The sequence below is a fragment of the Pinus tabuliformis genome, chromosome 2_2, assembly GCF_031772625.1.
Source record: "Pinus tabuliformis cultivar Carrire ecotype Pingquan chromosome 2_2, CPIR1, whole genome shotgun sequence".
NCBI lineage: Eukaryota > Viridiplantae > Streptophyta > Pinopsida > Pinales > Pinaceae > Pinus > Pinus tabuliformis.
In genome coordinates, this window is record NC_142300.1 from 1,124,274,822 (window position 1) to 1,124,290,930 (window position 16,109).

Below are 16,109 nucleotides of genomic sequence, written 5' to 3' on the forward strand. Positions count from 1 at the left end.
TCTGATAAGATTTCCATACCAAGGCCATGCTTGACACTCCATAATTCTTTTTCTAGAAGAGCCCTCCATTTTTAGCCCATTGCTAATCTTCTCGATCTTCCTCTCACATCTAACCCTATGAACTTCAATCCCCCTATAAGAGATTCAAGACATCTAGCTATGTAGTCTCCTTATCTTAGGGTTTCTTGGAGGAAAATTAAATCCAAAATATTGGTAGCTACAAGCCTCTTTAAAGCACATATTTTAGGAGGACATGCTAACACCCTACGATTGAGAGAGATTATATTCATTTGAAAACCCCTCATAGGGCTTTCATTGCTCCAAGCCCCCCTTGAACGGTTTGTTGTTTACCAGTTTCTAGCTCCTCTCGAGCTTGCTCTTTTGCTTTCACCAAATGTGATTTTCTACCCCTACCCCTGCTTTCACCAGAGGTGATGAAAAACCTACCTAGTCCCTTTGCCAACCATTCAGGATGAGGCATAATAGAACATTAACAAATGTTGTAAACTATACCACCCTCTTCTGAGTTCTCAGAGAATGATTCGAATATTGAAGTCGCAAGTGAAGAGTGGTCGCTTAGCGCTAGAGAGCATGTGCAAAGGCCTTTAAATAAAGGACATGGAAGGGAAGAAGGAAATGACAAATGAAGTGCAAATACGATAACTAGAAAGGCCCCATAATTCTCAACATCCGTAGTTATTTGTGAAACATTTGAATTGATAAGAACAAGGCAAAGGGAGTTGGGTAAAGAAGTCATGTAAGTTCCTTTTGTTGTCTTCATGATTCCAACTGAGTCTAGGTTTGGATTTTATGCCTCCGCTTGTTCCCTTGGTGGTTCAGTTTTTCTCGGGCCAGAGAAATTTGATGGAGGTTGCATGACTGTTCCTCCTCCATATGTACTGACTCCTTACCCTTTTGACTAGGTTCTTTTCTCTTGTAGGGGGTTGTGAGAGCCCTTTTGTGGAAATGAAGTTCACATTCTCTTACCAAGTGCCCAAACTTGTAACACATTCTGCATTTGAAGAGAACCCCCTCGTAGTCTAGAATTTGTATTCCCCCCCCCCACCATACCCAATGTTGATGTCTTCAGACAACCCGTTATATAGGTTAATATTTACTAGGATGCGAACTAAGGACTTGTCCCCTATCATTAGATAGTATAAGTCATGTTCCAAGTATATCCCCAGAGAGTTTTCAAGGTCTTGGAAAACTAGGGCATCCCAATAATTCGCTGGAAGGCCTAGAAATCTAACCCATATTGGGACAATGTCCATTATTTCTCGTTTGGAATCGAACACTAGGGTCTAGAAATTGAATATGATTGGGGTGGAGTCCATCTTTTAGACCTTCTATGCAACTTGTTCTGCCTCTACTGCTTCCATGAATTGCAAATGAATCCATCTCTTAGCCAATATAGTGACCTCTGGGGGTTCTTGATTGTAGGCAAGATTTAATTAACCACCCACGACTTTATGAAACTTATACTGAATTTCTTCCCTCTCGTTCGACTAATTAAGGAATTCTCTACCATTCCTTCAACATTCTCCATTGTGGCATATGCCCCTAGAACTTTGGCTCTACTTGCCTTTTAAACACATCACATATTTTTCCACTTTGTGCCCTTCTCCTGCATCTCTTTTGAACTTAGGTGTTGGGTGCGGGATCCCCCAAGGGAAGTTTTGGGGCTTAAAGACCAGATTTTGGTCAAAAGATGTAAATTCGATGTAAAGATTCCACATTTTGTGGGCATGGAGCGCGAAGTTTGTACATGAGTCATAGGGTTGTCTGCCCTTAATTTTGTAATGTAATGTCAGCTTTAGAGATCTACCCATGGTCCGCGAACCATGGGATTGTATAACTAGAGCAAGGCTCTAAGTTGTAGAAAAGGAGAGATAGAATTGGAAGAAAGAATGATGAAGAATTGAGTCTTGTCTGAAGTGTAGAGTCGAGTCTTTGGGTCATAGAGTAGGAGAAGGCTCTGCAGCTAAGTGCGTAGAGGCCTAGTAGTCCGCAGCTAAATGCGCAGACCCCTACAGCTGAGTGCGCAGGGCGAGTCGAGTTTGTAACCATTGGAGCATTAATAAAGAGAAGTTTTACAGCATTTTTGTGTATTTATTTCCTATTTTCCGTATCGAATATATTGGGTATAAATTGCATTTCTGCTGTCCATATGATGCGTGAACATATCTGATTCTGTTAATTAAGTAAATGCGAGATAAGGTATCTGTTTACGTGAAGTTAACTAACAATTGTAAGAAGATAAGTAAGATACGCGGTGTAACTTGGGGAAATAGCATAGATCGCTGCCCTAGCAACGCGAAAGCATCTCAGCCCCTGGTTAGGGCTGCGCGAAAGGTGATCCTAACAGATCACGAAGTATCGCAGGTCAGAACAATGAACGGAGTAACCTGCGCGAAGTTAGGCATAGTTGGACTAAATCAACCCCTCAGACATCTCCAAGGTGCAGAAACTTGGTTCCAGCATCCCCCCATACTGCTTCGGGTGAGACTTCAGTCCGTGCTCCGCGGGCTGATGCTGAAAGGGCCAGTAGTGTAGGGATTTGTTTGGCTAATTAACTCCGAACCTGGGTCAGGCGCCATCAAGCCAACAAATGGTCCATTGCTGGTACCAGAATCTGCATAGAGATGTCTGATGACGTATCATTGGAATCCAACTAAGAAGGAAATTGAAGGTTGGTTGGACAGGAGGATTTACGAGTTCACGGCATAGGAGAACAAGAACCCGCGACTGACAAAAGAAGAGTGGTTAGACTGCTACCTATACACAGAGATCCACGAAATCTTCTTCGCGTCTTTTCCTACTGAGCTATATGAGTGGATCGCAAAGCTAGCAGATAGCCAGGGAATGTGGAAACTCAACAATCCTATTGTGTGGGCCCCAAAGTTAGTGCGAAGGTTGGAAGAATCGGAGGATAAGATCGCGTGCACTGTTGATCACTGGCTCGATCGATTATAGGAGGATTCATTACTAAGTTCGTGGTAGATACTTCAGTCAGCTATAGCGAGGCAGAGCAATGTTTTCTCAAAGGACCGCAAGGTAAGTACGTAAAGTCTCTGAATACTTGGATTAAAATGTTATTGTGTGAAAAGAGGGTTATGTAATTACCTTGATGTTCGGAGCTACACGAAGTGGAAAAACCTATAGGAACAAAGGAAGTAAGGGACCAGAGAATAGCCCTTTGATTTCACCTCCACGAGGGGACGAGGAAGAACTCACAAAGGTCTCTCCGCGAAGTGTGATCCATTTGATAAGGCAGAGAATTCCACACATACCACCCCCACCCACACCGCCACCAGCTTCACCGCCATCACCTCCATCTTCACCCGTACCACCTCCACCACCACCGCAAGTCAATATGGCAAGCACGATAAAGTTGCCTGTGTTCAAGGGAGTGGGAAATGAGGATCCAGACCAATTTTGGTTCATCATAAGAGCCGTATGGGAAGCACAAGGAGTTACAGATGACAATATAAAGAAAGCGACACTGGTTAGCACCCTACAGGACCACGCGCTGACCTGGTATATTAAGCACTCCAATGACAATCCAAATGCGGGAATCGCGAATATCCAAGCAGCGCTAAACAAAGAATTTAGCAGGTCGAAGTCTAAAGCACAGTCGATCATTGGATTCAAAGAAATCATGATGCTACCAGGTGAGACTCCTTGGGAGTTGGATCAGAGGTTGAAGTGTATGATTCACGAAGCTAATATGAATCTAACAGATGGACAACATCGTGAATGGTTTGTAGCATCGCTAATGCCACATTTAAGGAGCACGCTATCACAACAGAATTTAATGACTCAGGCAGAGGCCTTAGAGATCGCGATGAGGCTGTATGAGACCCAAATGCAGGATCCTAACTTGGGAGTTCAACAGATCCACGCGTAGTTGAAAAACTTATGTCTTGAGATGCAGAGTCTGAAACAAAACATAATAGCTCGACCAGAGGTGCGCGAAGAGGTGTGGTGTGTAAAATGCAAGGTTCAAGGTCATGATAAGGACCACTGCTCAATGTTCGTGAATTACCTCATGGGAGGAGGACCGATGTCATTAAGGCCGGAAGCACAAGCAGGACCTAGTGCGGCGCCTGCTTTGTGGTGCGCGATTTGTCAAATCAATGGAAAGCATGTTACGGACAACTGCCATTTGTTATAGAAGTACATGCAAAACTTGCAACAATTTTTCTGTAACTTTTGTAGGTCGGTGGGACACGATGAGCGCACTTGTAGGAGTTATGAGTTGATGATGGATAAAACTCCCACCTATAGAGTTCAAGATGAATCGCGGCCCCTAGACCCGAATGCAGGAGTGGCGTGAATAGGATTTCAGGGGCACGGATGAGGCTGAGGTGGAGGAGGACCTAGAAGAGGTCACGGACAACTGATATGCTACAATTGTGGAGGGCCAGGACATTATGCCTGCAATTGTATGAACCCAACGTGTCCATCGTGTCTGTATTGTACCTTGTTTGATCATGAGACGGAAGATTGTCCTACGTTGATAGCTAGGATACGTGATAAGGGAGTGCTACCACCTTCCCCGACTTAGAACAACGAAAGAAGCGGAGTTTGATTTGGAGCGCGCTCAAGAAATCTTTATGGAAGCTAATAAGAGCTTCGCTGATGCCTCCACTTCAAGAAGCAAAGATCGATCAGAGCCAAAGATGGACCCTTCTATGCTTACGACGTTCCTGGAAACATGCATGAAGCTACTACGCGACAGTAAGGCTGTAAAAGGATTGCAAGAACTCATTAATAGATGCATTAGGACCGCACCAGGAGAACCGCGCGTAGTCCAGAAGATTGGAAAGCATAAGATGAGGACGGGAAGAGAAATGAGGTTAACCACACAAATTGGAGAATATGAAATAGACCAAGTAATTCTGGATCTAGGATCGGATGTGAATGTTCTACCGAAGTAGACATGGGAGCGCATGGGGAGACCTACGCTGCAATGGTCTCCTATTCAGCTGCGAATGGTGAACGAGCATAAGATAATGCCTATGGGGAGATTGCAAGGAATTACTGTGGATATTGAGGGAGCGAGCGCGCTAGCAGACTTTGAAGTAATAGAGATTGTTGATGACAACAATCCCTACCTCATGCTCTTAGGAATTGATTGGGCCACTGACATGAACAGAGTGATTAATCTGAAGAAGCGCAAGATGATTTTTGAGAAAAAGTCTTTGCACATAGTTATACCTCTAGAACCTGCTGAAGGATCGCACTATATAGAGCCGGTGTGCGACTATGAAAGGAATGATTATTTGGACTACATTTATAAGATAACAACGTGAAACAAGGACTGGGTGAATCCCATTACGGATGGACGACTTGCATGGGAGTGCGAGAGCTCCTGTACTTCGGATTCAGATGAGGAGATGGAGCGATGACAGAACCGTTTACATGAGGTAACCACGCTGAACTGTAATATGATGACAAGATCGTTGCGCTGCATATCGACGGAAGTAAAATACCTGCCTACTTATGATGGGTTAAGTGAGGTAGATTCCTTCTTGGACAAATTTGAGAGGGAGGTGCCGGAAAAGCAACGCTTCCAAGCCTTCAATTGGGTATTGTGCGCTACGCTCGCAAGGTTATGGGGTACGTATAAAGGGAGCTTTGATGACTGGCACAAATGTAGAATGATGATGTGCACACGGTTTGGGAAGCCTAGAGTGTGATTGACAGGTAAATGCCATGGGCGGGATGATCCGCGCGCACATCTAGCCAGGTGGATATAGGCATATGGAAAACAACCTATGCGGATACGCATGAACTCCACGCTGAAAGGTATGGTCAATAAGCCTATGTTGGGGTGGTGCATACGCAGATGGATTTTATTGTTCCAAGAATATGACTTTGAAGTTATTGTGAAACCTGGATGATTGAACGCGGGACGAGATCACTTGTCGCGCATTGAGACAGGAGAGGAACCTACTAGTTTAGAGGAAGGATTACCCGACACGCAGCTCTTTGCTGTGCGCATAGAGGATGGACATTTTGAATATATAATTCACTTTCTCACGACTGGAACTGCGCCAAAAGGATACTCTGTCCAGCAGAAGAAGGAACTAGTGGTGCGCGCGGCAGATTTCTTTGTCATTGTGGGGCACCTATATAAGATGGGGAATGATGAGATACTACGAAGGTATGTACCTGAATTTGAATGAAACAATATCCTCATGGATGCTCATGGGGGTGCTGCGGGAGGACATTATGCAGGAAGAGCGACCATGCAGAAGATTCTCCGCGCAAGGTTGTGGTGGCCGACCCTTCATCAGGATTCAAAAGCACATTGCAAGGCGTGTGATTTATGTCAAAGAACAGGTAAACCATTGTGGAGGTACGAGATGCCTTTGAATCCGCAAATGACATTGCAGCCTTTTGAAAAGTGGGCGATTGACTTCGTAGGACCTATCAAACCTCAAGGAAAAACAGGCACGAGATACATTATCACTGCGCCAAAGTACCTGACTCGTTGGGCAGAAGTGCAGCCGGTAAAATATTGCACGACCGCGACGGTCGCGAAGTTTTCTATTTGAACATGCATTGACACGATTTGGATGTCTGAAGATCTTGATGAGCCATCACGTTACACATTTCCTGAATGAGATGATCAGCGCACTAACAGAAAAATTTCAGGTGTATCATCAGAAAAGCACACCGTACCACCCACAAGCTAACGGGACAATAGAAGCGCTTAACAAAGTACTGGAGACTGCGCTAACCAAGGTATGCAATGTGCAACGAAGTGATTGGGACTTGCGCATACCCATAGTATTATGGGCCTATAGGACGACATGCAAGAAACTGATGGAATAAACACCTTTCCGGCTGGTCTATGGAGTGGAAGTAGTAATGTCGACAGAATACATCATGCCTAGTATGTGCATAGCAGCACTCACAGGTATGATGGACCGTAGAGCCCTGGAGGAGAGGCTCGCGTAGTTGGAGGAACTCGAGGAAGAATGATTTTTGGTTGGCTTTCACCAACATGTACAAAAGTAGCGTGAAAAGGCTTGGCACGATCGACATATTAAGTTGCGCACCTTCAAGGTGAACGATTTGGTGTTACTATATGATAGTAAGTTTGATAAATTCCTGGAAAACTCAGAATGCATTGGCTGGGACCGTATGTTATTAAGGAGGTCACAGACGGAGGCGCGGTGCAGTTGGTAAAGTTAAATGGAGAACCTTTCCCAGGAAAAGTGAATGGCAGTCAGTTGAAGCCATACATGGGTGGCTCGACTATCTGACTAGCTGACAGAAGCACAGTCTTAGCGCTCTAGGCAGCTGAAAGGAGGCGCAAGACTATAAACCAGTTTAGGGAAACAATTCAGCTACAACAGTCTCTAAACATTGCATCCAGGAAGTGCAACAGGCAGCTGCTTAGTGCGCTTCCGATCTTGCAGCGGTCCAGGCAGAGTTGGGTGGTCTTCACGTGAAGATCTTTGCATTGATAGAGTGACTCGAGGGTGAGTCAAGATGTTTGTGTTGGGGGTCTGTTGGGCGTGGGATCCCCCAAGGGAAGTTTTAGGGCTTAAAGCCCAGATTTTGGTCAAAATATGTCAATCTGATGTAAAGACTCCACATTTTGTGGGCACGGAGTGCGAAGTTTGTACATGAGTCATAGGGTTGTCCGCCCTTAAATTTGTAATGTAATGTGAGCTTTAGAGATCTACCCATGGTCCGCGGACCATGGGATTGTATAAATAGAGCAAGGCTCTAAGTTGTAGAAAAGGGGAGATAGAAATGGAAGAAAGAATGATGAAGAATTGAGTCTTGTCTGAAGTGTAGAGTTAATTCTTTGGGTCGTAGAGTAAGAGAAGGCTCTGCAGCTGAGTGCGCAGAGGCCTAGTAGTCTGCAGTTGAGTGCGCAGACCCCTGCAGCTCAGTGCGCAGGGTGAGTCGAGTCTTTAACCGTTGGAGCATTAATAAGAGAAGTTTTACATCATTTTTTGTGTATTTACTTCCTGTTTTCCATATCGAATATATATAAATTGCATTTTTGTTGTCCATATGATGAACGAACATATCTAATTGTGTTAATTAAGTAAATGTGAGATAAGGTATCTGTTTATGCGAAGTTAACTAACAATTGTAAGAAGATAAGTAAGATACGTGGTGTAACTTGGGGAAATAGCGCAGATTGTTGCCCTAGCAGCGCAAAAGCAACTCAGCCCCTGGTTACAGCTGCGCGAAAGGCGATCCTAATAGATCGCGAAGGTATCGCAGGTCAGACATCTCCAGGGTGTCGAAACTTGGTTCCAGCATCCCCCATACTGCTTCGGGTGAGACTTCAGTCCGCGCTCTGCAGGCTGATGCCGAAAGGGCCAGTAGTGTATGGATTTTTTTGGTTAATTAACTTTGAACCTGGGTCACGCCCCATCAAGCCAACATTAGGGTTCCACCTAAAACAGACAAAGGGTTTTCCTCCGAGTTCTTTTTACCGCTTTCACCTAGATTTTGACCCTCCCCTTCTTCTGATACCACCACATCCATCAAGAAACTTATTGTAAACCACAAAGGTGAATGCTCCTTGGGAGGCGTTGAGAGCAGTGGGGCTCCTATAAAGAATAGATCCTTGTTGAGACTTGGTTCCACGAGGGGTTTTTGCCAGGGTTTGGATTGTTTGGTGGGATATCCTTGACGTAAATATTGATGGAATGAGTTTTTCTTGGGAAGGAGTGAGTTCATCTGGGAATCCCCAGGACGTCCCTACATAGGCATGACCCTAGACCTCCTAGACCAGGCTCAACATCCACTACATATCTCCATCCAAAAAATCTGCAACTAAATTTGCTTCTATCGACCCTCTAACAGGAGCTCGATTCTCTTCCAAATTAGCTATAACAACCCTGGTGAAAATTCCATGTCAAAAATATATAAGGCCATGGATGATGGGACATGTATTCCAAGCTGAATGGTGGGGGAAACATCCCAGTGGGTGTTGATTCGATTTATTATGGCTAAGGAAATTGGCAAAGGCAATGGCTAAGGCTTTGGAAAGGAAAAATGACATTTTGGCACATTTACTTATGAAAATAATGGAAATTAGGAGAAAGAGGAGGTGAAAGGTCACAGGTTGCATGTGAGGAGGGAAACAAAGGAAAATAATGGAAAATGAAGAAAATAGAGGCATCATTAATAAAAAGGCTTATGAGGATCAGTTGAAAAGCTCTTGGCTCAATATTTTGATAGGTTTTGGTGGAACTCTCTCATTACTCTCTCTCTCTCTCATACTCTTGGAGACTCAGAGTTTTCTTGGAACACTCTTGGTGGGTGGGGCATACTTGGATTCTTGGAGCAAGAAGGCAAAGGAAGAGTAGGAAAGCGCAAGAGGACATGAGGATCAACAACTACAATGGGTTTGGCTTGCAGGCACCAAGTTGCATGTATGTTTTCCTCACTAGTTTCAGCATGCATGGCACATGCATGTTGTTTCTTGGTTATGATTTGTCATTGGCATGGAGGATGACCGGGATTGATAGTGGATTGCCTAGCCTTGCCATTTCCTGGATAGCCATGGTGATTATGGGTTTATTTTCATTGCTTTGTTTTGGTTAGTTCTCATGTTTCTTAGCTTGGGTTGAGTTATTAGTTCCTAGAGCCTTGGTTAGACAAACGCTCTGGAAGTCGTATAACGACTTGGGTTGATTGGAAGCCCTGGTTGGACAAACGCTCTGGAAGCCCTATAACAACTTGGGTTGAGTTACTAGTCCTGGAAGCCTTGGTTGGACAAACGCTCTGGAAGCCCTTGGTGGGTTGAGTTACCAGTCCTGGAAGCCCTGGTTGGAAAAACACTCTGGAAGCCCGGAAAACACCATGGGTTGAGTTACAAGTCCTGGAAACCTTGGTTGGACAAATGCTCTGGAGCTTGACGACAGTCGTGGGTTGAGTTACTAGTCCTGGAAGCCGGGTTGGAACAAACGCTCTGGAAGCCTTGGAAGGCTTGGGTGGAGACCAATCTGATGATGGTTTTGTGATGTCTGACTGTGAGGTGGAATCATTGTTTGGTGGGTTGATGTGGATGGCCTCTGGAAGCCCTGGATGAGTTTTGATTGATGCGTTCTACGAGATCCCACAATCATGCTTGGAATATGGCATGGGGGTGAATGACTGAAGAGAGATTTGGCTCAGCCATTCTACAGTCGCGTGGAACGTGGAAGTCCCATCCTGGGTTGGATTTTGCATCATCAATAAGAGTTTATTTCTCCTTGTATTTCTATGAATAATACACTGGATTATATGGCTGTGATTTCATTTATATTTATGTCCCTATTACGTTGGTTATGTATATATTTTGCGACAACAACTATGTATGGCTCTCATCATGTTTCTACTTGAATGAACAATGTAACTATGAACTAATGGATGGAATGATAGTTAATGTGTTGATATATCAATGCTTCATGACGAATTTTAGATAAGTATGAGACCCTTATGCTTAGATCTGTTATTTACACCTGTAGATTACATATTCTTGATATGTTTGACGAAATGCTTGTCATGGCTAGTAAGGGTCCAGTTAAGGTCTTAAACAAGTATTTGCTTTAGCACTGTCATTTCCATGTTATTTTACTATTATGAAGAGATGGTTCAATGCTGGGCAATGACCTGGGCTCTAGGCCTGAAAAGTTGGCTCAAATCTCGGGGACGCTAGCATAACATTGACAAATTTAGTCTCTGGACACTGGCAGGCAAGCTTGTGAGAGCGACTTTGGGTTTCTGGATGCTTTCATGCCTATAACATGAGAGCGACTAAGGCTTAAGTGGTCCAAAAGTTCAGTGGGACCCAAGGGCAAGCTGTTTGAAGTGTTGGATTGGTTCCTGAGGGTCCCGAAGCTGATGTTGAATGTTTGTATGGTGTGTTTCTGTCGGTTCCACTTCCTTAACGTGACTTAGGAGGTCGAATCATATCATAGTGGCCTCTCATCGCATGTTTACCTAGGCTGACCGATTGCTTGGGTAGATGTGGGAGGAGGGTGTTACATTAGTCGTTATTGGAAAGGGGTTAGTCCGAGGCTCAATTTTTGGCCACGCTTTTGCCTATCAATAGATGTCTTGGACTTAAAATATGAGGTGGATGCCCAAATATAGACATCACCACCTTCCTCTGATTTAAATCAACCAACTCTTCTTTCTCCATGGAGAACCTGACTTATTAACCAATAGATCAACCTAAGAACCTAGCCTCTCAATAAACCAGTCGATTGTAGACCCGACTAATGAAAAACTGGAAATAAATTATCATCAATATAAAAGGAGAGGAGAACCCTTAATTGGGAATGACCTACATATAATAACTAGCCCTAAAGGCCTATGTACTCCAAACCTCTCTCCCTTATACACTTATCCAAATATAAAAATAGATAAAGACATATTTATAATTTGAATGCATGCAATTGCTGTGATCATTAACTATGAGATGCATGCAATTGCTATGATTCATAAACTAATTTGAAAGGGTTTTACTAATAGTGCAGGTTAGAATTCTTAATTTGAAAGGATTCTGCTAATAATGCAAGTCATTGTTCAAGCTTGACACCTATGAGTTTATGCAAGCTATAATATGTATGCAAGATAAACAACTTTGAGTGGGTTTTACTAGTAGTGCATGCCAATATTCTTAATATGAATAGAATTTACTAACAATGCAGGTTAGTATTCAATACATATTTGTGCTTTTGCAAATAAGAGTACCCGTTTTTGGGCCTTAAGGGCATTGAATCCATTTGTATATTAATTTTTTTCTCAATAATTAAGAAATACAATTTCAACATTTTTTTTTGGTGTAGTAATAATGCATTCAAATCATAGAACATTTAACTTTCTTTGACTAAAAGCAATTAAAAACATGAAGGATTAACTTCTTCGTTTTATTAGCTAAAAGTTTACAAAAGACTCTTTATACAACTGAGTGGGCCTAATGGTTAAGAGCACGTGTTTCCTCCTAAGAGGTCACAGGTTCAAAACCGGAGGGGAGTAGAGTATGTATCCCTTCGTAGACTTAGCACTCAAATCGCTACGCAAAGGGGTCCCTTGTCCCACAAACAAGGGGGTCTCATACACCAATTTGGTGTCTAGGTGAAGGTGGGTCCCTTGTCCCACAAACAAGAGGGTCTCACACAATTGCCAAGGTGAGTCCCTTGTCCCACAACCAAGAAAGTCTCATACACTTTAGTATCCGACTTAGCCATGACCTTAAAATTAGATAATAATAATAATAATTATGCAAATAAATAAACATATATACATAATTTTGATTATTTTTAATTTTATTTTTTAAATAGACATTATTTATGAATTCAACCCTAAAGATTCATAAGTAAACTTGTTTATAAAAATGGATTGGCCAGCGAAAAAAAGAGAAAACTTGTTAAAAGAATTTGAGCGTTATGAGAAAATAAGAACCAACGTTACCAAAGAACCAATCCAATTAAAAAAAATAAAAATTCACAAGAATAATAATCACAGTTACTTGAAACTCACCTCATTTAAACGCCCAATTGAAATGCAAGAACACCATCCCATAAAAATCACCCCAAACCACGACTTGAAAACTCATTGTTTACAGCTACACTTACCTACCAATAAGAATCATCCCCAAACCACTAATGGAAAATTCATTGTTTACAGCTACACAAATGAAGCATACAACAACCACTCTCCATTCGTTTACACGCCGAAACACTCTTTCACATGGCTTCGCCCCAGCCCCACCCTCCCAAGCGCTGGAAGAGCACGCAAGGCCGAGAGTGCAAACATGTGTCAATATAAAAACTCAGAAATATAATCAATACTACTAGAGACAAATAAACATATAGACTAGGCAAGGCAACAAAATTCACAGAAGTAGAACTACACCTAAACATCTGCATATAATTTTCCCTTCAAAGTTAGCAAGGGTTTGTTCAGACGGGCCTACAATTGGATCAGCTCCTGCAGATCGGATCTATCTGGCTGTCCGTAAATGAAATTTTTAGGGCGATTGGATCGGAAAAGTTACAGACGAACAATTCAAAATCCTGGATTTTATCTATCAGGGACAAAGGGAAGAGCTCTGTAAATAATACAGACAATGAACGCCAGGAGCCCTCCCAAGTATCGCCACGATGGGACATCGCCATTGCCTCTGGGAATGGATTGGAGCCCTCCCCCTCGCAAATGGGTAACAATTCATCCATTCTTTCATTTTAATTTTCAGTTTTGATATCCTTTTCTGTGGCAGGACGATTGAGATTTCATCGAATTCTCTTTTTATTTGTATATTCACTGCTTCTGGTGTTGCAAATTCGATTTCTTCGAGGACCCGATGTTTGACTAGGAGGAAATGATGAAAGACATAGGAAGGTTTTTTATCTAGATCATAGCTTGGATGGATCCATGGTGGATCTTTAGGGAGTTGAAGTTGTGGCTAAACTGAGTCGGGCAAACCCCAATTGATTTTAATTGCTCGTTTACATTTAATGCCCAATTAAACATCTGGTTTACTCGACTGTAAACATGTTTAAAATATGTTGGTTTTAGAATTTCAGACTGCGTTCGGAAATTTCCATTATGAGTTTTCCTAGCATGTTGAGATTCTCGGTCATGCCTGCTCGTGATGCCACTGGAATGATTTTCGGTTAAAAATGTAATCAAGGGCTATGTGATGAAGACTTTGTGGCCAAATTAGTAGAGTCTACCAATTGGGTTGCTGTTCAACAGTGCAGGCAGTAGCGTGCGTTGACTCGGACACCCACCAAGGTTCAATTCTTGCAGAGGCACGAATAAACGGCTGCGTTGAATCAGGTGCAAGCCCTGTGTTATTTGGATGGAAGAGTAACTCTGGTTACAGAGGCTTAGCTGAATGGAAGTGCCTGTGATTAAATAGTTTGCTCTTTGAGGGCTGTCTTGCTGGTGAAAAAGGGCCACTTGTGGTGCTTGACGGATCCGGTTTGATGATAATGCTTCTAGAGTTTAAAGGAGGCGCTTGCTTTTTTATTTTATTTTATTACTTTTTATAATTAAATTTTAAGTCAAAGATCGAGAAAACTTTTAGGTTGGCTTCGAAAGGTCTTGAAGTCTGTCAATATTATCCAAATTCTTAAGTTGGGTGACAGGGTAAATTTCCTATTTAAAACAAATTCTATCTAAGAAGCGTAATGTACATCAATCTAAACTAAAAGCTGCCATGGTAAAATTTTATATGAACTGCATTAGTAGATAAAGTTTGTGGGTAGCACATGTTCATTATCTTGGAGGCAGTTATCTGGTTGCTTAGATATGCCTTTGTATTTCGAATTTGAAAGTTTTGCGGGAATTTTCATTGTGTGATAGGCCTTCCTGGGATACTGCATTAACTGAATTGGCCACCACACATGACTTCGATTACACCACGCTTGTATCCCAAGATCAGAGTTCCAATACTTGAGACTTCCTTGCCACAGCTGCCAAAATCCCGTTGTGTTGGGTTGTGCCTGTTATTTGTGCTTTTTTTGGCTGCACCTCCTACGCCTATGGGTGGGCTTCTACAGCTTCTGTTGTACTCGTGTTTCTCTTACGGGTGCACTTCTGTGCTTTGTTCTTGTGCCCATTTATTTCTATAGACTACCAAGATTTTACGCTGTTACAACACTTTTGTTTGCTACATTGTGTAGACAAAGAATATCTAGCATGTTTGGAAATAGAATTTGGATATTTGTGTTCTCAAATAAGGTGTTTGGTCTACCGAGTACAAGGATGCAATTTGCTTGGCACTACGACCCTTTGCAGCGAGGCACTTGTCTTGAATTTTTCCTCATTTGCTAACAATGAACCAAGTTGGGACACTGATGGCACCCAACAATTGTTAATGCATTTATATGTAGAAATTAATCATGCATAAACATATTTTATAATAATTAACTGTTCCAATTCTTTCAAATATTCCACAATGAGATTTTCCATCAACTAACCATTCCATTAACAAAATTGAAATAGGCAACAAAATTCAAGGAATTAATTTACAAAAGACAAATCTATTTTTCTAAAATATTTATCCACCAAATCAGTTGTAGTCTGTAGCGTAGTGATTCAACTCCTAGCTGTAGGCACCTATTGTAGATGGCACCTCCAAGTCGGGCCATTATTAGACTGCAAGGGTGAAGGAAAGCCACTTGGATCTATCTCTCCCTCATTCCGTCCCACAATACTCTTGACTAGACCAATTTACCACACCATATGATATTCTAGGCGCCTCACCAATGTTGAATAAGCCACAAGTCTCTTTCTCTTTGATAATCAGAACACCAACTCGTGCATTTCCTTTTTTGATACATAGTCCTTTAGAAGTTCAACTTATCAAGTACTTTAGTGTATGAATGCAGAGTCCAATTGCTAATTGATCTTTGGGAGAACTTGGTATGGTAGTTTTTGGCTCAAATTCCAGTAACAAACCAACAACTGCATGTGGGTAAATGGTGCCATCTTCCCCTAGCCTCTATATTCACTCTACAACTAGGGATTTCTCACCAAGAACATTCCATCTCCTTCTTCCACCTATAGGCTATGATACGAGCATAGTACCAATAATGTGAATACTCACACACAAGCGAATATAAGAGATCAAGTATGCAAGTATAAGAGAGGAGATTCAACGTTATACATAAGTTGTACACTTATCTCTGTTACTATATATAGAGCATAGTTTTAAAACTTGGAACTGATCATTGAAGCGACCACCTATGAAACCAGGTTTCTTCATGGGCTCGAATTGACTTGGATCAATCTGGATTCTATGAACTGGCTTTTAAGAAAATACATAAAATACATAATATTTTTATGAAAAAATTATTTTTAAGATTCCAAACCATCAGAGACAAGATGCAAAGTTTGTTCATCTATACACCATGTAAGGGTGAATATACCAAAATGGCACTGGGCGCAATGCATATCAACAACAAGATACAGTTTAATGGGGTGTTAAATAGTCCCTAGACTAGTCCAAAAACCATGCTACAAGCTATTGGGCCACTGCCCTACTAAAAATCACTGATCACTCATCAAACTCATCACCACTATTAGAAATGGGATCATAAACAGAAGCTACATAAACATCATTT

The 16,109-nt window shown here is 42.1% G+C and overlaps 1 protein-coding gene across 2 annotated transcripts in view; it reads left to right on the top strand.

Annotated features, from left to right (window-relative positions):
• Positions 1-12,676: 12,676 nt before the first annotated feature.
• Positions 12,677-16,109, top strand: part of LOC149197348 (PX domain-containing protein EREL1-like) — a 195,574-nt gene continuing 192,141 nt past the window's right edge. Inside the window, exon 1 of one of the 2 annotated variants that reach the window (XM_089405830.1) lies at positions 12,677-13,195. In XM_089405830.1, coding sequence (XP_089261956.1) covers positions 13,106-13,195 — 90 coding nt within the window. In that variant the 5' untranslated portion in view covers positions 12,677-13,105. The remainder of the gene's footprint in view (positions 13,196-16,109) is intronic. The other variant, XM_089405829.1, reaches the window with a different exon arrangement.